At 39.6% G+C, this 25973-nt stretch overlaps 2 protein-coding genes across 9 annotated transcripts in view; one reads left to right on the forward strand and one right to left on the reverse strand.

Moving 5' to 3' along the window:
* mcf2l2 (MCF.2 cell line derived transforming sequence-like 2) overlaps positions 1-21041 on the reverse strand; it is a 62243-nt gene extending 41202 nt beyond the window's left edge. For 5 of the 8 annotated variants that reach the window (XM_072699946.1, XM_072699945.1, XM_072699944.1 and 2 more), the window contains exons 1-6: positions 19116-19524; positions 5428-5511; positions 3175-3289; positions 2310-2400; positions 1467-1586; positions 480-596 (exon numbers count right to left, since the gene is read on the reverse strand). In XM_072699946.1, coding sequence (XP_072556047.1) covers positions 480-596; positions 1467-1586; positions 2310-2400; positions 3175-3289; positions 5428-5511; positions 19116-19194 — 606 coding nt within the window. In that variant the 5' untranslated portion in view covers positions 19195-19524. Of the gene's footprint in view, positions 1-479; positions 597-1466; positions 1587-2309; positions 2401-3174; positions 3290-5427; positions 5512-19115; positions 19526-20907 lie in introns of those variants that run through there. The other 3 variants (XM_072699941.1, XM_023844286.2, XM_023844284.2) reach the window with 3 other exon arrangements.
* Positions 21042-21129: 88 nt separating this feature from the next.
* rfc4 (replication factor C (activator 1) 4) lies at positions 21130-25905 on the forward strand. Its single transcript, XM_023844296.2, has 11 exons — positions 21130-21279; positions 21694-21813; positions 22142-22220; positions 23151-23230; positions 23445-23564; positions 23789-23932; positions 24035-24155; positions 24421-24546; positions 24672-24752; positions 25315-25428; positions 25728-25905. The coding sequence occupies exons 2-11, from the start codon at positions 21701-21703 to the stop codon at positions 25821-25823; spliced, it is 1074 nt and encodes a 357-aa protein (XP_023700064.1). The 5' UTR covers positions 21130-21279; positions 21694-21700; the 3' UTR covers positions 25824-25905.
* The last annotated feature ends 68 nt before the right edge of the window (positions 25906-25973 follow it).

Here is a 25973-nt window from a genome sequence, read left to right on the forward strand (position 1 = left end):
TTTCCTCTGGGGTCACTGGTTTCCCCCCCATGGTCCAAAATCATGCTAAGGTTAATTGGAGTTTCCAAATTCCCCGAAAGCATGAATGGTGCGTGTGCCCTGCTATGGACTGGCACCTCATCCTGGGTTATTCGCATACAATTTTTATCAGTCCACCAGGTCCTAAATCCGAACCCAAGGTGATAATTATGAACTAATGTGATTGTGAAGTCCGTCTTAACTGTGGTCAGTCTGTCTGCATACAGATCTAACCATATGTTTCAATTAATTTGCACATGGGTATATATAACAACTTTTTATGTAGCATTTACATTGTCAAAACAGGAAGATGTGCGTAGATATGCAAATACTATACCACTTTATATAAGGAACTTAAGCATCCACGGATTTTGGTATCTGCAGGGGGTCCTGGAACCAATTCACGCAGATACTGTACCAAGGCATGACTGTACAAGCAAGAGGTTCGAAGAAATGCTCACTGTCCGATGGCTGATCCACTGCTTGTGGCAGTACTCCAAGTTCCCACCCAGTTCACACGTTAGCTGAGCTTTATCGATGTAGCCATGCAAATCCGAGACGGAATTCAGCATGATGATCTGGGAATCAAACAAGACCAGGAAAGGAATTTCTATCACGAACAAAGGCAGTGGGCAAACAACAACCGCTCTATATCACCTTAGTTAGAAAACCAAGGACAATGCGATCGTATGCTGAGCCCAAATGCTTATTTACTCAGTGTTTCTTGCTAAACATCAGGTGGTTTGTGAACACAGACCTAATCCTTCTGAATTTATTTGACCCTATTATGTAACATAATGTTGAACTAAATCACTGGGCAAATTCAACGCAACCTAAACTGTGGCATTACCTTCTTGGCAGTGACAATACACCCTGGCGTTTACATGGACACAAAAGCAGCTACCTACAGCTAATACGTGTATTATGTGTGTACTACAGTATATAATACATATTATAATAAAAAGATTAAACAACAAATTACCCTAAAAGTGAATAACACAGAGCAACATAAAGACCATAATGAAGATGAAATGTGTTGTTAACGATTTTGCGACACAACTGACAATGATAGATGAGCAATTGAAATCCAGTGCACTATGACATTTCATGTGAATGTAGATGCTATATGGGCACATGACCTCCTGCTGGGGTCATCTGTCCATCTGTTCATTTCCCAGAGTGACTTTTAGAAACCATAAGAGATGTTTTGATGCAGCACAGTCACGTGTGACCATACTACAAAACATGGTCTCTAAAAGTCACTCTGGGAAATGGGGTACAATAAACTTAACTCGGGATTATAATACATTTTTAGGTACATTTTCTACAAAGATAGAGGATGTTTCGCAGGAGACAGGATGTCTCGCAGACATTATGAGAGGAATGCCAAGCACGTGGATGTGAATGACAAATATGGGAAGTATGAGAACAGTCAAACGCATGCTTACCGGTACCTTCATTTTAAAGTCGTCACGATGCATCCTGATGCCGATGTCGGCTATCGCTCTCTGAATCAAGCGAGACGGCCGCAGCACCAAGACCAGCTGAAGGTTTCCTGGGAACGCCCCCTACAGGCAGCCACAGAAGAGCACAACAAAAAAAATCAACTGAAATCCAGCAACTGTTCTTGAACAAATACAGCCATGGAAAATATCTAGATTCCACTCTATATTTTTAACCAAATCTGCATTGTTAAATTCTGATTTAATCGTGGGTCTGCTGGCAGAAGGTTACGCTGAGCAGCAGGTCGCTTCCAGGTTCGAAATTTCTAAGACAACAGTACAAGAATGAGGTGAAGCAGGACACACTGAGAACAATCCAAAACCAGCCCGGTGAAGGGCGGAAATGACTTTTTTATGCCAGAGATGACCGTCAACTTCTCTGACAGCTTCCCATGAATCGTAGGATGACATCGAGTGACCTTCATAAGGAATGGAAAACATTAAGTGCAGGTGTGAAGAGCACTGCTAGGATGGTTTGTATCAGGCTCCTAGGAGCAGGACTGAAGTCCCATAAGGCAAGGAAGAAGCCCTTCATTAATGAGAAACAGGGAAGAACCAGGTCACAGTTTGCAAAAAAAAAGAAAAACATAATATTCACAGATGCACACCCATAAATTGAGTGAAACAAAAAAATGTGTTGTGGTCTCTTAATTTTTTCCGCGGCTGTATATTGAGAAGTTACATAGGAATTATTACACGAGTAAAAGTAATGCATTGTCAATTTTTTATTTCCTACCACTTAGTATATTAAATAAGCAAAATGTGATGGAATAAGCATTAACGACGTACCGCTATCCGGGTGAGCGAGGTTCTCACAGAGCTCCATTTGTCCCTGCGCCGGTCTATGATTATAATAAATCCAATGCTGGCTGCATCCAAACTGAGAGGAAAATAAACACGTATGATGGGTCTTTTTTTTTTCCAAACTATGCCTATGCATTTTATGCTACCGTTTATTCAGTGAAATAAAGAGAAAGTTTTTTTTTCAACCAACCAGTCAAATTTAAAGAGTGACATTCACATATTACTCAACTGGTTGGCTGAAACAAAATATTCGTCTGGATTTGTACTTTCTGGACCTGAACTTTCCATCTCTGCGCGCAGCATTCCCTTGAGGATATGCCAGTCCATTGCAGAGAATATTCTCACAAAGACATTGTTAAGTGCTTAAATGTTTTCACCTGCTGGGGTCACATGCACTTGCCTTACTGCAGCAACGTCGACATCCTGAGCCCATTGCCAACATTAAGCTCCATGCACTGGATTTCTTGGTAGCACTTTATCTAAGTGGCCAGAGCCCTGTTCTGTTCCCAGAAAAAATGTGATACTTCCAGCTAGTTGTCTGCTAAGAGATTCGGCAGGCTTTGGATAGTATAAGAATTACACAGTGACCGGGGCAGGAATAGGCTCAAGGAAAAGATCGATCTCTGTCAGTTAGAAGGCTGCACTCTGGCTGCTTTTATGCTCTGCCCTTCTCTTAGCTCCATGCCCGGATTCCTGCCAGAACGTTCCCAGCAAACCCACCATCCAATGTGCAGCAGATGGAGGGAGTGCCACTGTCAGAGCTGCCCCCTCCCATGGAGAGCCAAGGTGTTGCTGTCATTGTTATATTTTGTATACTATGCTGTACGTATCCATTCCTCTCTAACGTTACCTGGGAATGCTTGTCAGATATGTGACAACATTGAGGAAGTCTTCATCTGGAAGATCGCTGAAACCAGAATATTCCGGGAATGTGATTATCGGAGCTCCATCTTTTCCTCTTCCCCCTGCACGGTATGAATGAAAAAGACAAAAGACTTAGAATCTGTACTCACACGTACATAAAGATTTAGTCATTTATAAGGAAGCATTTATCCTGAAGACGTTTGCACAGTTACGAATAGTCTAGAACGTTTTGGAGGAAATAGAAAAAAAGCGACATCTTGAGTTCAGATAGAAATGTGCATCTTGCTGGAATACACGTTAATAAATACAGAAACGTTTTCATTATGCCTGATATACCACTAGCATTCAGCAATTGGTTTATTGTTTTAAATTACTTATATATATATATATATCAATACTATTGCGTGTACTCTAAGTCCTACGTGTAAGCACCAACACATGTGCACCCCCGCGTAACAGTATAAAAAGGCCCGTAGGTACGTCACACACAGCATCATCACGCCATATTTAACTTAGAGAGCAAATATTAAACATCACAGTCATTATTCCAGTGATGATTTGATCACATTTAGAATGCGGGAGATGCTGTAATTTATCACTATTCATTGCGTAGGGCTGTTCGTATGCAGGAGTGACAAATACCAATTCTGCTTACCGGCAATTCGTACACACTTATTTAGGACTTGTTCTACACACACTTTGATAAATGAAACCCCTTGTTCCGGAAAAAAAAAACCCAGCGTTTGTAAAGCGCCTATACACGTGGCTAATTTGCATAGCCAATTTAAGAATAATTTCCGGGTAGGAATGGGGCGGTTTCCACGATACGTGAGATTTATAAAACTGTATAAAGATGCATACATTAGTTTATACAAGCTTTTATAAATTTGACTGTAAGTGTTCCTACGAAAATTTATGTTTTCGTAAATATTTCCGCAAAGATGTGTGAACATTTTATAGGCTTAAATGAGCACCGTGATCTATACCTTCCCTTCTCAAATTTCAACTTAATGTTTGCATTCGTATAACCACATGATGGCGATATTGTTCAACACAAAACTTGATTCACGTTCTACATCTAAACCTAATACCGCAAAGCAAGACAACTAAATAGGGGGCGATTATCCTGCATACACTTTTGAAAGTGCACAATTAATGCCTGCATCTAAATAGCTAGCAAGCAAACATAAATACAGGCATGACGCTTTCATGCAAGACTCCCATAATCATGAGCCCAGATTGGGTACCTGGGGTTTGTAAAACACCACTATCTGCCTGATATCTGAGATGTAACGGATGAACACACTGCGGTACGCTGTCTCTGGTATTCTAACTCGCTCCCACGCAAAAGGCCAAATGCATGGGTAATCCTTATCATGTTGTTTCAGTGAGAGCCATACTGTCCACGATGATTTAATAATTCCAAAACCTTTATTTAACTACCAAGCAATATTTAATCTTTCACCGAAGACTGTCTGGCTCCATACTAATCCATCCATTGACTTCCGGTCGAGTACCAGTACCAAAAGATCCAATACCTTAATGAGGTGCTTATAGTAGCTACTGTTCCCTCTCCAGTGAAACCCAAAGCAGTGGGGTGTTATTCCCAGTTTCACGGACTCATTACAGCTTGTAGCTGGTTTTAGACATAGCTGATTTTAGACATAGGATTCAACAGTCTACATTGACTGTTGAATCCTAGGCCCTAATCGGATAGGGATCTTTTCGGGGTCACAACAGCAAAAAACCCACTCATGACAAGATCAATTGTGCATTTTAACTGTACAAGTTACACTTCAGTTTCTAAACTAATGCTGCTTTAATTCAGCAAAAAAGAAAAAAGCATTTATTCTGAATTTACAACAATTTGCATTTCAACCTTAGGCAAGAAAAAAAAATTGAAAATGACAGATAAGCAAAGAGCAAATTTTTCGTGAGTCATCCAAATCCTTTATTTATTTCTCTTTGACTTCTCTTAGTGTTCAGGCAGGACAAATGTTACAGTTACAACAATAATATGGTAATGAGCAAACTGTAGCTCAAAAATGTAATTCCAGAATTTTATGGTTTACAAATGTATCTAATGATTGAGTTTTGACTGCTAAGATGGTAGGATTATGGTTTCATGTAACCACACGTAAGCAAATGTGTCTCTTTGTTCCTACTTAGAATGATATACTAGCCACACAAAGCAGTCACAAAGATATGCATGCTGGTAGTGATTTGAAGCGTTGCTTACCTGACAACAAGGCAAACTCCCTTCTGAGCTGCTCAATGATGTCCTTTGCGAGCAGGGGTCTGATCTCCTGCTGCATTATTTCATCTGGGAGAGAGGAGACGAAAGGGGAAATGATTAAGTTACTGGGAGGTTGTAAAACCACAACAGGATAAGCCTGAGCACCACAGTCCAACACACATGAGTAGGGAAAGATGAACACTGGGGTTTGTGTGCATCTGGCCCTACAGAACTCTGTGAACCTGGATTCCTTTGGGTCTGCACTCCTTCTCACTAAGACGGGAACTATCAACCCGGCTCCAACGAGACTGAGCACAGATCATCAGGCTGCTACACCCAGTCATATCACCTCAGCCCCCACTGAATGAGACATGTTAGTGTAATTGACATACATATATGTAATATTAATGTAGCCTAATTGATACACATATTCAAGTTTGGTCACATTTGAATGGTGTCAGTGGGACTGGTACAATGGTCTTGGTCTTGTAACAGTTTATCATAATATTAAAAAGATATAGAAAGTTAGGGAAATCTTGCCTTGTCGGAAGACTCTGCCCCCTTGGTGAACAAAGAAATTTAACGACTCCCCCCATTAACATTCCAATTGATTGCCTGTTTGGGGACCTGGGCAACCAACAATCTTAATTAGTATAGATAATGATCACAACATTGTGCAGGATCATTTCATTTTAATTCAACAAACAGCATTTGCATTACAGAGGTCAGATATTTTTTTATATAATGAAATGAGGTAAAAATATACTTTAGATTGCCCTTGACCTTACAAAAAGAAGCTTAGCCTTACACAAAAGTTAAATTTGACCAGGCCCTTAGCCAGGAATAAATTCCATATGGTTCATAGGGCCGATAGGTGCTTCTCGGTAGAATTTGCCAGCCGTCACACTTATACACTTATACACTTATACAACCCATAACAAACAAGCTCAGTTAAAAGCAAGAAAAGCCTACAAGGACCTAAATTATTTGGTGATCATAACCAAAGGATTTTTGGAGGCAGATGTAATTAGGTTTTGTCTAAAAGGGTAAGTAACTTTTCAGGAGCACACAGGGGGGGCCTGCATGTATTCAGAGCCTTCAGCTGTCCAATTAGATTCCTTGTTAGGCCAGTGGGAGGTTCCCTGCATCTCCATACCTCAATACCAGATAGAAATATGCACTGAAAGATGACTTGTGTAACATGAAACCTCAGGGTTCCACTTTATAACTAACATTTTTCTTTGTGATTTCCAAATAATGCTGTAAATTTAACCGTGTTTCCCCCCCCCCCCCCCCCTACTTACTAAACCGCATCATTCTTCACTCAGATAGACTAGACTGTAGACAGTGTGGCCTTGAACTAGACACAGGACACAGCTGCTCCTTTGTGTGGAAGATGGGCTTAACACATGATACACTATATCGAGAGTCCAGCTAAATAAAGGCACTAAAGTGAGGCAGGAAATCATAAGGACTCCATATGTCAGTCTTTAAGGCTTTTTTTTCAGAGTCGGGAAGAAATCATTGCGTTTCAAGTAACAAGTAAGTCTCAAGTCTTATCACTCAAGTTTCAAGTCAGGTCCCAAGTCAAAGCTCAAGTCAAGGAAGTCTAGTACCAAGTCAAGTCCCAAGTTAACAAACCAAAGTCCTAAGCTACAAGTCCTAAACAAGTCTGAATATAATTTATAAATATATTTTTTCTAATTTAATGCCACAACAAAGTTATATACTATACTGTATAGTATGAGTGTTACTTAAAAGTCTATGACTTCGTCCCACCTCTGGCTTTTGTGTATTACACTGCTCTGGGCAAACCTACAGCACATGTACATATAAAGAGCTACATTTCTATCTGGATATCATAAAGGTCTTCTTTGTAAATACAAATTGTGTTTTGCTGATGTACATTCACATCATCCAGTTGTTTATCCTGGGAGGGGCCACAGAGACCTGTAGCTTATCTAAGGAAGACCGGGGTGCAATCTGGATGCCAGTCCATCACAGGGCAGATTCAGACACCCACGTACAAACACACACACAATGTTCAATTCAGAGATGCCAATTAGCCTAACTGAATATCTTTGGCCTGAAGGAGGAAACCGGAGAACCCAGATGAAACCCACTCTACACCATGAGAATACGATCCACACGCACATAGCAGAGGCGTGATTCAGAGGCTCTGCCCCGGAGGGGTGAGGCAACAGTGCTACCCACTGAGCTGCCATGCTGCCCTCATCCCTAAGTGCTGCTGGCACATCTAGTCTATCTAGCATATCTATTGTGATGAATTATAGTTTGAATTTATCTATGTTATGCCAAGTATCCAGAAAGACACGTTTCTATGTCCCTCGTTACGTTTCATTTGCATGTGACCTTGTGCAAGTATATGCTAAGCTTTGCAAAAACCTGAAGTGAAACAACAACATAAACAAGGTATAAGCCCCTAGATTAGACGCAGGCAAAAAGTCCATATCTCTTACTACTGAGGGGATAATAATTTGGAGATTAATTGTCATCGTTGACACACCACAGCAACGAAATGTATTCTCTGCATTTAACCCATATGTGACATAGCAGGGGGCAGTTAATTCAGCACCCGGGGGGCAGTGCTTGGGGGCGGTACCTTGCTCAAGGTACCTCATCAGCGCATTGCTGATCAGGGATTCGAACCTGCAATCTTTCAATTACAAATGTGCGTCCCTAACCATTAAGCCACCACTGCTCACATTCAATTTGCTTCAGAGTTGCAGTAGGTATGAAAACCCCAAGCTAAAAGGAAGTTAGCAATAGCTGGCTAGGTTTCTCCAGCATACTGTCTGTGACTAAGCTGTGGAGAGACCTTTTCTTGGATATAATGGGCCTTTGGAGACCAGCCTAAAAGATCTCCCAGCAGCACACATGCAAATTCTGAACTATCAAGGGTCAGCAAGGGTCTTGCTCCAATGCAAAATTTTTTATTTGTTAGTCAAATGCTATATGTAAATACCAATTTTAAATGTGTTCTACTTAAAAAACTTTAATCAAATGTAGTAATCTCTTCTTCAGAATAATTGAACAGGGAGCAAAGGAAAGAAGAAGCTATTTTTGGTAGATTTTCAAGCAAAAAAATGTCATTGGCATTTCTGCTTACTGACATATAATTAATATAAATATTATTTAATAGTATAGACATACAGTATGTTAATGAAATTACCAGGGGGATATTCCATGAAAGTGGCTAAAGAAAGCCAAGCTTTCCCTTAATCCTGCTTCAGGGAATACCCAGGTACTTTATATAGTATGCAACAAAAACGTTTACAAATAATCCCTGACTGCAGTTAAATTGCAACACATTATTTATTATTTTAATGGGCATACATATGTTTCAGCTTTGTTATTTTACCATAAAATCATGGGGAAAATGTTGAGCTAGATTACACTGCAGTAAAACACTTCCCCTGCTCTAAATGAAATGGAGATGGATGGATGGATGGATGGATTCATCTTTTAGATTTAGAAAATTTTGAAGATCTGATTTTTAGCCAATTGCCTTTCATAAAAGGAAATATGACACAATATCAAATGAACAGCCATTATATGGTCCCTGTATTGCTTTGAGAGCCAATTAGCTGGAAATAGGCTAGACCTCTCTGCACCTGCCACCTGCTCCCTGAGGGAAAAAGCCCAGCATATGGGGGGGAGGGAGTGGCACATGGCTCCCTGCTAAATGGAAGAAACACTGAAATCCCCCACTTTCATCAAAAGCAGACTGGGATTGGCTTTAAATATTAAAAAATGTTTTACCGCGCCATCATGAAGTAGTGCATTACTGAGTCAATGATTTTAAAATGCATTCATCTATTTTGCATAAGCGCTCATCTGGAGTCTGGAGATGATCCCCGGAAGCAGAGAGCGTGAGGCAGCCGACACCCTGGAAGGGATGCCAGTCTGTCACAGTGCATGGAAAACATGGTACACGGCAAACATGGTACACATAATTTACAGGTACAGATCCACGTGTCTCTTGCCTGTGAGAGGAAGCCCACTTAAACACAAGAGGAGATCAAACTCCACACACAGAACCAGGAATCGAACCCATGGAGTTATCAGGCCGTAATGTCACCCAATAAACCATCAAACCAAAACTAAAATACCTCCAAGTATAATGAATGAAGTTTGAGTTAAAACTCGACTTACAAAAGGCCAAAACGTCTTGCCGGTACATAACAGATTTGTTCCAAAAAAAAGTGACAGGCCTGCAAAATGTGAAACTGATTACAACAAACTCCCCAAGGAGTCTAGATGGCTTCTGAGGCCCCTGGATGCTGTCCTGAAACTAGAGCAGCAACAAAGTGCCACACCACTGGAGAAATGCACTTCAGGGTACAGCCTGCTTGTTGGTGTGAGTCAAGAGAAATATCTTGCAAATCTAAACCCTGAAGTACTCTATTTTATTCTCTTTCGCCCAGAGTTCATTAGCCTTGAGTAAATTATTCAGGGAGGCCAAAACAGCAGTGACATGTGTCTAATGAAAATCATTACAGAAAACTGAACTGCAGTCAATCACTCTTTTGGAAATGACTAAGAAATCAAATAGCTGGCACAGAAAACATGGAAGTTAAAGGCTCCCCTGCTGGAGTTTGTCTTCTCCAGTAGGGCAGGGAGATTAATCAAAAATTAATCAAAACTGACATTCAGAACCTCTAATTGACGTAATCTTGTCCATGTCGGTTACTTCATTTTTTTTTTTTAATTCTGGTAATTCTTAAAAGAAATCTGTTAATACTTTTCCCAGTGTCTCTTCATGTAAAAACGACCCAACAAGATGCAGTAGTGAAACTACAATAAGCTATATTTTATGTACAGTACTGTGCTGTATTATAGCGTATATATTTATATTATGCACAGTTCAGTAGGTAATTTAATTTGAGCAGTACTGTAATTTGAAAAGTTTTTGAAATAGCTGTACTGAATTCTGTTTGCAAAAAATGCAAACTTTTTATTTTCTACTTTTTTTAGGGAACTTGCTTTTTACATTAAAACTAAAATGTGACCTTTTTTATAAGACATTTTAATTTCAAGCGGTTTGTGCTTTGATTTCAGTTAGAAATATTCAATAAATAATCAGAAATGGTTCATCTCTGTGTGTGTTTCCTTCAGTTATTTTTAATAATCATAGAGAAATACAGTCTTTTATTAGAAAAAAAATCCCAGCTTTAATAGTTGAGCATATTTACAGTACAAACCTTGTCAGTGTAATATGAGGGCAAAAAAAATAAATAAGCATGCATTAATCGTAACTGAGGTAAAATTAATCGTGATATTGATTTGAGGTCATATCGCCTAGCCCTATCCTCCACTGTCTCGGCAGTCCCACATTCTAGGATTTCAGGATAAAGATCGTTTAACCGCAACATCCAGAGAAACCGGAAGAATGTGTGTAAGACCATTAGGCTTATGATGGCCTACATAGGTATGGAGGTAAACATTTCCTGCTTTTTAATTAAACCCATTCAAAAGGTTTATTTATTATAATTGAATTCAAAATTCTGGAAGTTGCTAGTTCTCACAGTAGATGAAAAGAATAACTTGCAAATAAACAGAATCACCTCACAATATTCATAAAACCTATTAAAAGTTTTACTTATTTTTTGCTATCTATAAATTTATATCAACATTCTGAAGTACTGATGCATAAAAAAGCTTACACAGTATGTTGAACAGTAATTACAAGTAGGATGTGTGCACTAATTTAAACACAAATATTTTAAGAATTACATATTTGAAAATATACAAAAAAATTATAAATATGAATATTAAAAACAGGGACGATAATAATGTACAGTACAGAATACACAGGCCTACACCTTACTAAATGTTGAAATCATCTCATGTCATAGTCTATTTATTTTCCACAAAAACTATTTTGGTTAATGCACAATTTCTCGATACGTTACTTTGTGCGTTGCAGATATGTATGACTCAACTTCAGCATGTTCTCAACTCACTTGGGTGCACATAGTATAATGACATCATCAACATCTGCATTACCAAGTGCTGCAGCAATACCCACTGGAGCGGAAACGTTTGCCCTTGATGTCGGGAATGAGGTAATAGCTAAATCCATTTTACTAAATAAGCTGAAAATTTATATTAGGAAACTAGGAGACAGAGAGAGAGAGAGAAAGACAGAGAAGACGAGAGATGGGGAACCTTGCTGCCTCACCCCTCAGAACCCAGATGCGTGTCATTTAAGAATCAATATTTACAGGGACACCCCCTGGCACAATAGCCCAGACCCGCCTTGAAATCTAGCATTATATCATATTGCTGCTAATGAAACAGTATTAAAGCAGCTTAACTGTGACACTGATTAACACAAGACTATTTTAGTAAAGTGCTATTTCCCAAATGATATTTTGTTACTAGTTACATTAATATCACAGCTCCATCACAGATGTTTTCCAAGAAAGCATTGAAATTTAAATGCTACCATTTTGCCAAACAGCTGATCCACCCCCTGAAATCACATTCGGCTGTCTGATACTACAACCTTCCAACAAAGAGGAACTCAATTAGTCAGAAAATCTGGACAGCCATCGTTTCAAAAGCCAGCCTGAGTGGACGGAAAGCATGTGATCCACAAGGAACAAACACCCATCGGCGCGAGAGCGGCAGCAAAGCAGGAGCACCACGCATATGGAGGACGACATACTTCTCACAGCAGCAGATTCAGTCTTCTGACACACCCACAGGAAGAAGTAGTAAGACTCCATCTCCTCGGCCGAGATGCACACTGTGGAGAAGGAGTCTTCCCAGGTCCGCCGCCCGCACACCAAGCATGCGGAGGGGAAGGTCTGACAGCAGGAAGAACGGGCATCCATTCTGTAGCCGGGTGCCAAGGTATCCGTATGCCTATCTCTGTATGCGTCAGTCTGTGCGAGCGTGTGCGTGTGAGCTTGTGCCAAGGTCCTGCAAAGCTATGCTGCTGTCCCTGGCAGCCTCCAGGAACCGGTCAGCTTGTGCCCAGTAGAGCCAAGGTCAGTGTGGCGCAGAGAGAGGACGGGAACTCGGAGCGGCTTCCCGTTGCCGTGTTCTTCCAGACCGCCTCGCTCATTTTTGCAGCAGGCTCAAACGGCCTGCTTTCCAGCTGCCTTCTCTGGGTGTGTCTTCCCACTGTAACCTTCACCTGAGCAGCACCGAGGCGCCTCTAACCTCCACTGCTGACTCCAGCCATCCCCAATTCCCATTTCTCATCTCACTCCCCCCATCCCTCCTGTTTCCACCTTCCCCAGCCTGTCTCCTCTTTGCGTTTCACTTTCCATGTCCCAGGGAGCACGGCAACCTTCCCTCCACAAGCCGGTGCTGGCGTCTTCACCGAGATCATTCCTCCCCTCACAGTATGGCTGCACAATAACTGAGGATAAGCAGTTTGTCTGTCTTAATCCCTTTAAACCTGGATTACATAACCAATAGGATTACACTACAGGGAAACATTAAAGGGTACTTGAATTGTCAGTAAACTATACTTATAACAGGTAATAGTATTATAACCATGATTCCTTTAGTATATTGCATGCTGCTTACTAAAGTTATACTGATGTCTCTAATCACATTACCTGGGATCTAACCTGTTTCTTACTCAAAACCTTGCTCTGCCACTTAAACCACTCCCAGATAGAAATCTCTTTAATAGTGAGCTATGTATCCCCTTCAACAAAGACAAAATAACATAGTGCTACCTACAGAAGATCCACATTCGCGCCTGTTCTACAAGCACAGTATAGGTCAGTAGGATGCAGAAAATGACACACTTACACATTTTGGATCCCATGTCAGGTACAATATCCCAGCAGCCTGAAGAGCACTTGAACAGATGCGGCTGGGCTCTCAGTCACTGCTTCTCTAACAGCCCTGCCTCTCTTCACATATCCTCAACGACTGCAGAAAAACCTTCCCTTTCCTCTCCCACCCAGCACATCGCTGTGTTGCGTCAGAGACGTTCCACAAAACAAAGAAGACATCCTTTCATTTCACTTTGATGATAAGAATGCATAAAAAGACTTAGCAGTTTTTGCATCATGTAGATATTATTTTATGCATTCTTGTAAGTACTTAATGGTACTGTAACAGGTGGTGACTGAATGAGGTCTATCAATGTAGACTCTATAACAGGCCCAGGAAAAACATGCAATTTGTCCAGCAAAAACGAATGCAGATGGAGGACTCCCAATCTATCATAATCTGTAACTGCTGTAGTGTTACTTATATGGCTGTATATTGCATAATTTAGATCTCTGATTATTTTGAGACTGCTGTAATACAGCTGTCAGTATTTATATTATTATGCATGACTCAACAAAACTCACCAAATGCTTGCTGCAGTCTAAGCTAAAAATAAAAGGAGTGACTGAGCACTCTGTAATAGTGAATAATAAAAAGATTTTTTTTTCACTCAGTTATATTACAATCAAAGCACATGAGTGCCATTTATTTTCTGTGAACCCAACCAGTATCAAATGTCCAATATTACCTGAAATGTGAACAGTTTCCAGAAACAATAAGAACGTTTATAAACCCAGTAACACTCATAACTTTATGGTCAACATGTCTCACCATGTAATGATGTGTACAGTGAGTTGAAGACAAATATACTGACAATTATACATAGCAAAGAGCCTGTAATACCATCCAGATTGTTCCCTGTGTCTTACCTTGAGCTTTCTAGGACAGGCTAGAAATTCACTGTGATCTTGTACTCAATAAGTGGCTACGAAAAATGAAAGGATGGATATAGCAAACAGGCTTTTTTTTCATTACTGTCCCTAAACCAAATATATTCACATACAAAATGCAACCCGCATAGCTTAGCAGGACCTCAGTATACTTCAGAACATTTCTTGGATGCCCTTCCCTGCTTGGAGGCCCCAGAACTGGGAATCACACCTCTAGCTTTGCTGTTTCCTTTCTGACCACACCTCCTCCTTTCCTGCCCGTGGCCCACACCCCAACCTTGAAAGCAAAGCTCTCCCTGCTCTGGTTAGCACCACGTCCCTCCTTAAGAAGAATCAAACATCTGCTTCAAAGGCTTTTTGAGTATCACGTACATCCATAAGCCAGAGACTGAAATAAAACATGTTTTATTATTTCCTCATATTGTAAATTTGTAAATGCATTTTCATTCCCACTAATTGTGACTGGAAACAGGACAAAATATTGTAGGAGTTACAGGCAACCCTGCTGTAACCTCCTTGTGTTTTGTGGTTTGTTTTTGCACCCTCAAGATGAGAGGGAAATACTACAGAAAGACTAAGGCAATTAATGAAAGTTATATAAAAAAAAAAATAAAGAAACCAGAAAACATTCAAAGCTTCTAAGTCCTAAAAGTTTGTGCTGAACTATTTTTATGCAGCATTACACTGAATATTTGTGTTCAGGTCAAGATTAGATGTAGTCAAATACTGAATTTATTGAAAAATCAGTCTGCAGTATTGACTACATTGGCTATATTTCAAGAAATAGCAAACGCTCCACTTAAATTTCTCTTTAATAATACAAGCTTATGGTAAATGATCAGAGTCAGTCAATGTAGTCTCTCTCTTCATAGCACAAGCATGGGAGAGAAAGCAGACCCAAGATCATACACAGTGTGCCATACAGTCATTCCTATTTGAAAAACAAATCGGTGCCATCTGGGATTACAGTATCTCCTTTAGCATTAAAGGACTAGACCTACCAATGATCAGAGAGATTAGCTAAGCATGGAAGGCAAGCATATAACCCACTCTATTTTCCCTAACTTGGGGATAGTCTTCAGCTCTGTTGACCTAGACACAAATGCTGAACTAATCTTATTGAGCAGTAGTCTGTTTGAACTGCATTTAGGTCAGCCCTGCGATTTACATCTATAATGGTTGCAAGCACTATTGTTCCATTGTTCAGATGGTTAAAGACAAAAGTTGGCCTCTGACCAAGATCAGTAAGGGAAGGACAAACATTTCCAAAGGATGCAGGGAGCAGCACACAAAGCAACAGCTAATGTCATAACCAAGGCTGCGATTAATCAACTATTGATCTTCTATTAGTTTTGGGCAAAGAGCTGCAGAATGGATAATGTTAAGGACATAATGAACATCTCCTACCACAATGCATTTCCCCAAAATGTTTGTGTCATACTTTCATTGACTTATTACATCGTATTATTACTGTACTGAGGATACTGAAAACTCACACTTGATTTATACATGATTTAATTCGGAGCTTATTTTTGTTTTTATTCTCTATGCATGTCCCCATGGATAACATGGATAACAAATAATGAATATCAATGAAAGCATAATTCCTGAGTGATGTATAATATAATATGCTCATTTCCCCAACATGTCTCAGCCTTGCATACAAATTCTCATCCACTCCTGTGGATTCTGCTATTTCTAATCAATGCCACAATAACAGAAGGAAAGAAGGAAGGAAGCACCACAACTATGTGAGATAATGAAGAGAAGTGATGACATTAGATAGGATGATGGACAAAGGTAGAGTTTTTCCTCCTGCCCTTCCTGTTATCCCTATTTGAAATGCTTTAGAAGCTTTTACAGATCTATGATTTATTTGATTTATCCATCATCCAACCATCTATGGAGGGGAGGGTTGGGGAGGGATTGGAGCCTATTCCGGGGTGCCAAGCAGTTCACTCTGGGAGAACTGCCTGTCTATAGCAGAATTCAAACACACATTCAAACACTCACAATCATACCCTACAAGCCACTTAATGCAGAATGCAGAAACAAATCGTGCTCCAGTTCCTCCTGCTGGTCAAACATACACACTTAGGCTAATGAGTATCTCTAAATAGCCCACAAAGAATAACTGTGTGTACATGCATCTTGCAGTGGATTGGCTCTTGGTTTATGTAGCCTCTCTGTAGCCATGTTGCCTTCAGTGCCCCTCTGTATACCATAATCCTCTATAGTTTTGCTTTGGTCATGCTTGGCCATATAGTGGCTGTGGCTCACTACTCTCAACTCTCAGCAATCGACAACGTAACGAGTTCGGCATGTTTGGTTAAAATTCTAGGCAATTCTCGTGAGACTCATAAGGCTCATAGGAGATGTTTGTGACATAATTTATTAAGGTATTATTATTTCTTATTCAAAATGCATATAATTACAGTATTGGCCACTGGTATCACTGCTTTTATTACTCAATTAATTTTGTTTGGTATAAGTTATTAAGTTTTGGGGCTGCATTCCCATAACCCTATTTCTCCCATTGTATGTGTGTATTTTAGTACGCAATTTTAGTGAACATGGGTTTTTTTTCAGGAACGCATTAGTCACATTGTAGAAGGACTGACTGTAATGATAAATTACATCAATGACAAACTTCACCTTGATGGAATTTGTGCAAAAATAGTGCCTTATTACTGTCAATTCTGCAAAACAAGGCTTTTTATTTTTTTTGTTTAGGCTATATCACAATACTCACAATATGCAAATGCTTATTAATGTTCATAATCATATGATATTTTACCGATATATCAGCCAACCCTACTGAAGCCTGACCTGAATGAGTGGTATAAGAAGAAGAACGGAGGGATGGATGGATGGATGGATGGACGGACGGATGGACAGATGGATGACTGAATTAAATAAAATCAAATCAAAACGTTTTCCTGTTATAAAACCGATGCGCCTGAATATACTAATTCGATCACAACTTCAAATTGGCCAACATACATTGTGCTCAGTGGTACAGTTCTAACTGATTATTCATACTACAGTGTTATCGATTGCTCTTATAGTTATTCAAAGATTAAATATTTATGATAAGTAAAATATCAGATATAAGTCCTTAGATAAAAATACTTCCATCAATAAGGGGCTTTTATTCGTTCAAATTTAATCCTGAGGAGTGATAAAGAAAAAAAAAGGGCTTCATGCACTTGTTTTGGTTAATTTGATTAATTCAGCTGCTAAGAAGCAATTTAGCATGGAAATGTTAAATTCCTGTGATACGCAGCTTTCCACTGTGGGACATAACTAAAGGCAACTATACAGCAGGCTAAACAACAACATGTGGGTGCAGTATTTTGTCTTGTACAATGAAAAATCTATTCACTCTTCCTAGAAAATCAATAGTTGACTATTAAGTGAAATGTTATCTGCATATTCCCTCAGCCTACCTGACACATTCGTGTAATCCACACTCATCTACAGTCTGCTTGCATGCGATGATGTAATCTGCAGCCATTGCAGAATATGTACACCATAAACATGATTTCTATTATCCTCCACCTATGTGACTCACAGAGTTCATACAGCAATATGTCTATGATAGTAATGCACTGAGTCAGAATGATTAAGATTAAATCAGTGTCTCCTGATATAGATTAACATTCTCTGTTTTAGTTATGATACAATTAAAAACAAGAGTAAAGTGTTACTACTATACACCTATACTGTCCTTCCAAAAGCTTATAAATACACTCCTACTTTAAATAGAAAGAAAAGATGATGAGAAGGAAAACATATCTCTGACCAAAAATATTAATGTAAACCATAAATTGGTTTACTCATTTCAAGTATTCAGGTCAAATTCCATATACCTTAAAATGTCAGGCAAAAACACTCTTTATAAAATATCATTGATTAACACTTTGAGGATAATATTACCTGACTGGACAAACTGAAACCTATGATTATACCAAGGGATGGGTGTAGGCAGGTAGCTAGGTAGGTACTGCATTGATCCTTAGGGGAAAATTTTCTGCAGCGGCTCAGGTTACACACAGCAGGTTTGACAACAACACAACACCAGCACAATAAGTAAGCACAACATACTTACAAGCAGCATTAGCGCATACGTCTACTACAAGCTGCTGTTATAAATCAATGTGGCCTGATGCACATACTTTGTGCAGGCATTGGCTATCCCTGTTTCTATGGTAACCACAAGTACGTCCCATGGGGCCGGTTGCATCCATGGAGACGATGATAGATGGTATATCATAGACATACAATCAGTCTAGCATGTCACAATAACCTACTTCCCCAAGCTTTCCTATAAACCTGCTCAAAGAATATATATGGATTATGCAGTTTCTTATAATTATTTTCTGATATATATAGTTTTTTTTATCAAGCTCAATGATTTCTTTAATTCAATCTGTGATTAAAATTATAATAATATTATTATGATATGGCACAATAATGTGTCTATAATAACAATTTCATATAATAATTTATATAAAGCAAAGTTTTTATTTATGGGTTTTTCCAATAAAGAAGGCAGTGCTTAATTTAGATATGTGGACAGAACATCATCTTGTCACATTTAAATGCACAGCATTACCTCGGAGAAAATAAATAATAGTTTTCTGATCGACACTGATCAAGCTATTTTATGTCATACAGGAACTGCCCGTTATGAAGATGAGGATTAGGTTCTACACAGAGTAACAATGACAAGCACAATGATAATCAGATAAAATGACTGATGCAAAAACATTAACAGACTGGCTAACTGAAGCCACAGACCACTGCTCATGCAAACCGACCATGAGGATAACAGTGTATTGTCTCCGCGGCCGTGCCTCCCTGGGTCCCACCCAGGTGACACCGGTAGCAGAGCACGAGCCCGGCTACTATGCGGTGTTTCCCCTCGCCACACCTCGCGCTTCCCGTCGGACGGCCAGAGGCGACAGCACTCACCGACATGGGTGATGACACAGTCCACCCGCTGCTGGAGCTCCTGCAGAGACATCTCTTCCTCCCTCAGCCAGTAGAGCATCTCAGACCAGCCGCTGCATCCACTCTGAGTCCCGGCGCTAGAGGCTCCCAGCTCACATGAAGCAAATGCCACTCCCAGTCGCAATCACCCGGGGGGATGAAAAGGAGTCGCTGACTGATACTGCAACGGAGGATGTTCTTGTGTTTTAAAAGGAGTTTTGTGTATTTTTGCCAGTGTTTTCCTCTATGTCCGAAAGCATCCACACAATAGGAGTTACATTTAGAAGGATCGTTCCTTGTTTCAAAACAGAGGCTGTCTTATTACCATAAAAGCTGAGTCAAATGCCAGGAAGCAAATCAGAGAGCTGCTACCTGTCTCGGGGGAGACACGCAGCTCTAATGGGATTTTATTGTGAATCCCAAGCTCTGCAGGATAAATGGAATAGAGCTGCTCTCTCTCAGACAGCAGATGATCTCATGTTACCCAACCATGCAACTGTTACGTAAAAAAGGGCTCACTTTCGGTAAATTAATATTCATACTGGAACTAGTTAAACTTAAAAGGGGGATACCTGTAACTGGAGAATAACATGAAGGATATACTACCCAAACCTTAGAAGGAACATACTTAGAAGGAATGCCTTCTACTACCATATTTTCTTTCTGCATCTGGCTGGAATGCGCATATATTCTGATTTAATGTGTACTCAGATTTAGCACTGCATTCAACGATTACGCCAAAACGCTATACTTGTAGAAAGCTTCCATTGTGTTTCTGCTTTGTGTCACACTTAGTAGGAAAAATATGTAAATACATTATCAGCGTTGTATTATTCTGAGGTGCCCCAGGGACCGTGACAAATTCAAGGGGTGGACGAAAGACAGACTGCGCTCGAGTGATCTTAAATGAACGCGCGGGGCATGTCAAACTGCAGCGAGTGGCGTAAGGAAAACCCCAGGATCACTCATCAGAAAAAAAGAATTATAACCTTTATTATTACACGTTAAAACTAAAATTATGCATCAAAGGCAGACTTTAAATCGGTCGCGGTAGCATTACTGCTCGCTGAGAATTTCTTGGCTATAATCGAACATCGCAAATATATAAAAATTATAAATAAAATCGATTTTTATAGACTTAAGTGGGAAATTAAAGGCGATATCCAATCAATTCTATCTTGACGTTTTATTTTCATGTATATTGTACTTAACAAAACAGCACGGGAGATGTATGGGTGGAATTTATTTAAATTAATTTATTTAGAGTATTTCGACGCTGAAGCAACACAACCCTCACCTTATTTAAATGAGTCCTTAAAATTATAGGGTGGGTAGGGCAGGTAATCATTTGGGGTATGTGATTACGTCGTTGTACTATATGGCATTATTAAAGATGCATTTTAAGTGGAACATTAAAGAATTTGAATTAATATTTCACCTCTTCATAAGTAGGACAGCAGTAATAAAGAAACTTGGGATTACTGCATGCATGTAACATAATATGTACAACGGTAAAAGAAAAAAATTAGCCTTTACATGGATTAACGGTGAATACAGGTAGCATATAGTATATATTAACGAGAAACAGGTTTTGGGTTAAGTCGTTTAGACAAAGTGCAACATAATACTATGAAAGAATATGGTCAATATTGTAGTTTGCTATATCTAAAGTGAGTAAATGAATTCATAACGAATTAGCTAAATAATTATGGTAGTTAATTAAATTAATCACTCAGCAAGTAAATTCCCAGAAAAGCCTGGCGGTCTGTGTTACCTAATCATATTTCACTATTAATGACTGTTTTCTTTTATCCGTAGGCAGCGTTTCCAGTCTTTTAAATGCAAAAGAACTTCTTCCCTCAACATGAAGCGTTTGCGTCTGTCAAAACAAGGCGGCACCACAGACCGCCGTTTAGACGATACCATCCTAGTAGCTCCTTCGTTGATGTCGCAGGACCAGGCGCCGCTGGTACCGCCCTCAGTGTGCTCGCCCCGCCCACTGCCTTTCCGGAAATCCGGTGTCGTAAGCGGAAGTTGAGCGTCCACGAAGCGCGTCTGGCGGGAACATGACAGATGTCCGGAGCTCTTGATGTAAATAACTCGCAGTTGTCAGAATCGTCTTAACACTATTTCGATCGACTTCAGGGTAAGAATAATTAAAATGCAATAGTAAAATGAGACATGTAGTGGATTGGAGAACCCTATCCTGTAAGCTTGATAGATAAACTTTAGAATTAAGCAGACTTAACGTATGCGGCTACATTTCAAATTTCATTTTTAAAAAATAATTAATTATATAAAGTTAAGACGTAAATACGCGTGCATTATCTATATGGTTCCAATGTGTAGAAATCTAATGGTTGTCATTTTTTTCGTCCATCCATTTTCTGTACCCATTTTGTAAAGCGATTTTTTAATATTTGAGCGTGAGCGCCCTTGTTTGTTCCACTGCAGTTGTCTCGTCACTGATAGAGACCAGCCTTTTTAATTTGTTAATACACGCAAACTTTGACCTATTTACCTTGCGAGCCACGCACTTGATGTCGTTTCTCTTTTTAAGCTGAACCATGCAAGCATTTTTGAAAGGAGCATCTACCCAGAGCAGTAAAATCGCCAAAGACAAATCTGCCGGGTCCAGTGGAGAAAAGAAGCAGAAGCCGGTGCCTTGGGTAGAGAAATAGTAAGTTGTATTATCACCGCTATCACCCCGTTTTGGATCACATTAGAGTTAAATTCATCGTCGACGATACACATGAATAAAAATGATCAAAGTTAATCTGAAAAAATATTCTGTACTAAACCTGTTTTTATTTAGTTATTAGTTATTATGTGATGGGGAAAAAATAAGGAAAACATCCAAAAATTATGTCATACGCGCTAAATACGTGTCATTTTTTAGATCATGCACATTTTTAAATTTAGCAGTTCAACTTGTTTCCATTCCAGGCAGCTTCCACAAGTGTTGTGCGGCATATTCCCGCTGTGATGCATGTTTACTTTGTTAACAGTAGGCCGAAGTGTGTTGATGAAGTTGCTTTCCAAGAGGAGGTGGTTGCAGTGCTGAAAAAGTCTCTAGAGGGCGCCGATGTGAGTCTCATTTTTTAAGTTTTGCATTATTTGAGAAAATGATCCAAAGCCTTGGAAGTATTTTAGGGTAATAAAAAAACTATTTTTAAAGCTCGAGTCCAGTTGTCATTTAGTAGAAGTCACTTTATTTGTAATTTGAAACTGAAAATAAAGGGGACCAGATGCATTTGCTGGGATTATTTTCCAAATGTTTTATTCTGTTCTTACCTTTTCATGTGTGACATTAGTCTAGTGAATATTGAAACTATTTTAATTTGCCTCTAGGATATTGTCCTAACTTGTAGTTCAAGTTTACATTACATTTCTTATGGGTTAAAAAATAGGCTGTACAAAGAAGTTGAAGGTATTTGGAAGACTTTTGTTTAGGTTGAGCTAATCTTCAGAAAAATGCTTAATTATTCTTTCTTGGAGCAACACAGTGGAAAACTGTTTGCAGCAATTACGTCTACTTCAATGTCGTGGCCATTTTAGAATCCAGATTAAGTGTCTATTGCACTATTAATAGACAGCGACCTGGTGCTCAGCCATGCTTTGTGGAGAGGTCGTGAAATAGGAACCCATGTGTCGAGAGTAAGGCTGACTGTACCTGATATTTGGTTACACCAGCCCAACATTTTTATGTATCCAGTGCCTAGGTGGTGTGCACAGTACAAATTCATGACCAGCTTTGCTATATGAAATGTAAATGCATTAAATGTATTTGTAGCATTTCTCTTTAATGATTTATTTGGTCACCAGTTGGAAAAATAACTTTCACAAAGTCCCCTGGATTTAACATGTGCGAGGAAGGAAGGTCCCTGTCGTATTTAACTGAATTCTGCATTTTCATTTTACATTACCTGTAACATGTTACTTATATGCAACCGTGTATAACTGTTGTCATTTTGCTGCAGTGCATTTCAACTTAATGACATTTTGTCACCATTGTAGCTTCCTAACCTGCTATTCTATGGCCCACCTGGTACTGGGAAGACCTCAACCATCCTTGCTGCTGCACGGGAACTGTTTGGGTAAGGACCAGCCACTGCGAGGTTTTCATCTACAAATGCACAGTACCGCATTTTGCTGTCTGGACCAATATTCTCAGTATTATTCGAAAGTCTACTCGGTCTTTTATGACAAGAAAGTGTCTGTGCTACTTCTGCTGCAATTAAAATAAATGCCTTGGAAAATGAGTACTTTTTGCGTTAACATTGAGCTGCTCTGTTAATGAATTGCACCCAGCCCTGAGCTGTATCGGAAGAGAGTTTTGGAGCTCAATGCCTCTGACGAACGAGGTATCCAAGTGGTTCGGGAGAAGGTGAAGAATTTCGCCCAGCTGACCGTGGCAGGAACACGATCCGAGTGAGTGTTGGCTCCTGCTAGCTGGTGTTACACCTCGTTTAGGCTGATTCTGGATGTATGTAATTGTAAACTCTTGTTTATGGTGTCAAAGGGCAACCACAGGAATGATGGACTGGTATTCTTGGTTTAGCTAAATCACTGTGTTGCGAATACAACTCTTTGCATTCTATTGCCATGTTTTCTGATGGCAGTCTGGGGATTTTTATCTCATTTTTTTGCCTTAGTGGGAAACACTGTCCCCCCTTTAAGATCATAATCTTGGATGAGGCTGACTCTATGACCAGTGCAGCACAAGCTGCCCTCAGAAGAACCATGGAGAAGGAGTCCAGGACCACACGCTTCTGCCTCATCTGTAACTACATCAGTCGGTGAGCTGGCATCAAGTGAGCTCAGATGCATCATGGGAAACCTGTGCTCTGAGGCTTACAAGCAATGCTTTGCTTTTTCCTGAAGTGTTCGCTGTCTTTCAGAATAATTGAGCCCCTGACATCTCGATGTTCAAAATTTCGCTTCAAACCTCTCGATGACCAGATCCAAGAAGTTAGGCTGTTAGAAATTTCTGAGAAGGAGAAGCTCAAGTATTCCAAAGAGGTATTTATTTTTAAAATTTTGGGTTTTAGCATCTATATGAAATTATTTCAATTAATCTCACTCCATTGAACTGTTGAGTTCTGACACATCTTTTCAATTTATTTGTTTTACTCATTTAGTTGCATATTATTCATTCCTCAGTTTATTACAGAGCAAATTGTATTTTATTTCCCCCACAGAGATATAAATTTTTCTAATTTTAAATTGTATTCTCATATGTAAAAAAATAAAAAAAAAAATTTGCTTGTTTTGGTTCTTTCTGTAGGCTATTGCAGCCCTGGTAAGGGTGTCAGAGGGTGACCTCAGAAAAGCAATCACTTTTCTCCAAAGTGCAGCAAGGCTTAATGGTGAAAAAGAAATCACAGAAAGCGATGTCATAGAGATTGCTGGGGTGAGTACCGTTCGAGTTGCACAGTAATTACCTATAGAGCAGTTGTACCAACCGCTTATGGTGTATTTTTTAAAAATATGGTCACGAAAAGCATGAAATGTAACGTAGGCTTAATTTGTTTTTAGGTTTGCCCCCCAAAGATGATCAAAAACCTACTACAAATTTGTTACAACAGTACATTTGACAAGCTAGAAATTGCTGTGAAGGTAAATTCTCAAAATGTACTTTTCCATGTATATATTTACATTGATGGCATAGGCCAATTGCCAGTGACTCCCAAGTTTGTTAAAATTATGACATTGTGTTTGTAAAGTGTTTGTAAACCTGGCTTAACAGTTGGCCTATTTAAGTTAACTATGCTTCCAGGGTGGTTACATCTTTCCCTCTAGCCCGTTTTATTTGTAATTAAATCTAAGGTGCAATGCCATAGCTATAAAAATTACTCTTGTTCAAGAAAGATCGACTGATCGAGTATTATGATTCAAGTGATACTTTTGGAACCAACTCTGGAGGCGGCAGCCATGGGTTTAGATGCCTTTTTGTACTCATTTGCATTCCTATCTTTACACATGATGTTCTGTGAAGCGTTCCTCCTGTAAGTCTTGTGACTTCATGTGTTTCCCGTTTAGCACCGAACCACAAAACATTCTGGTACGTCTGTATATGTTGGCAATTGAGTTCTGACGCTGTTCCGGTCACATGCTGAAGATGAAACGATTCAGCGTATTCAAAAAATGCCTCAACACTGGATCGCTGTTGCTTTTGCAGAATTTGATAGATGAAGGATATGCTGCCACACAGATTTTACATCAGCTTCATGATGTAATCATAGAGGAGAGCCTGAGTGACCAAAAGAAGTCCGTCATTGCAGAAAAAATGGCAGTAGGTATCGCTGAACCGATACCACAAAGGATCCGTCTGTCTCCTTTATGCAGCTAATTAAACCCGGTTCCTCTAGCATGGTAAAATGGTTCCAACAGCATTTCTCTGTTGAGAAATATATTCTGGTTTGGCGAAGATTGCACACTAGAAATTGCCTTGATTACAGTCATTGGCATCTGGGAGGTTGGGACACACACACCATATGAACCAGTCCAATACAAGTGTTAATCCCCACCAGCTTTAGGGTAGGTGGACTTGGGACTCACCATCAGTCTCCTTGGGTTTTGCTTTTTCTGCAGGATGTAGACAAATGTTTGGCTGATGGAGCAGATGAATACTTACAGGTGCTGAGCCTGGGCTCGACAATAATGCAGCAAGCTGATGTGAACAACTAATCTCCTGCTACTCTGACCCACCCACTGGATGATTTTTTTTTTTCTTCCAATTGATAGAGAAAATAAATGTCTACAAAACCTCCACTCTGGTCAGTAATTATCTTGAGGACTAGGCACCTGTACAACTATTTGAGTAGGCAGTCTCCATAT

The sequence above is a fragment of the Paramormyrops kingsleyae genome, chromosome 15 (assembly GCF_048594095.1).
Source record: "Paramormyrops kingsleyae isolate MSU_618 chromosome 15, PKINGS_0.4, whole genome shotgun sequence".
In the NCBI taxonomy this organism is placed as follows: Eukaryota; Metazoa; Chordata; class Actinopteri; order Osteoglossiformes; family Mormyridae; genus Paramormyrops; species Paramormyrops kingsleyae.

Excerpts from the sequence above, each read along its gene's own strand:
- rfc4 (XM_023844296.2), top strand. The coding sequence starts at position 21,701 with ATGCAAGCATTTTTGAAAGGAGCATCTACCCAGAGCAGTAAAATCGCC. Across the intron at positions 22,221-23,150 it reads AGTCTCTAGAGGGCGCCGAT|CTTCCTAACCTGCTATTCTA; the intron begins GTGAGTCTCATT and ends TCACCATTGTAG. Across the intron at positions 23,565-23,788 it reads GTGGCAGGAACACGATCCGA|TGGGAAACACTGTCCCCCCT; the intron begins GTGAGTGTTGGC and ends TTTTTGCCTTAG.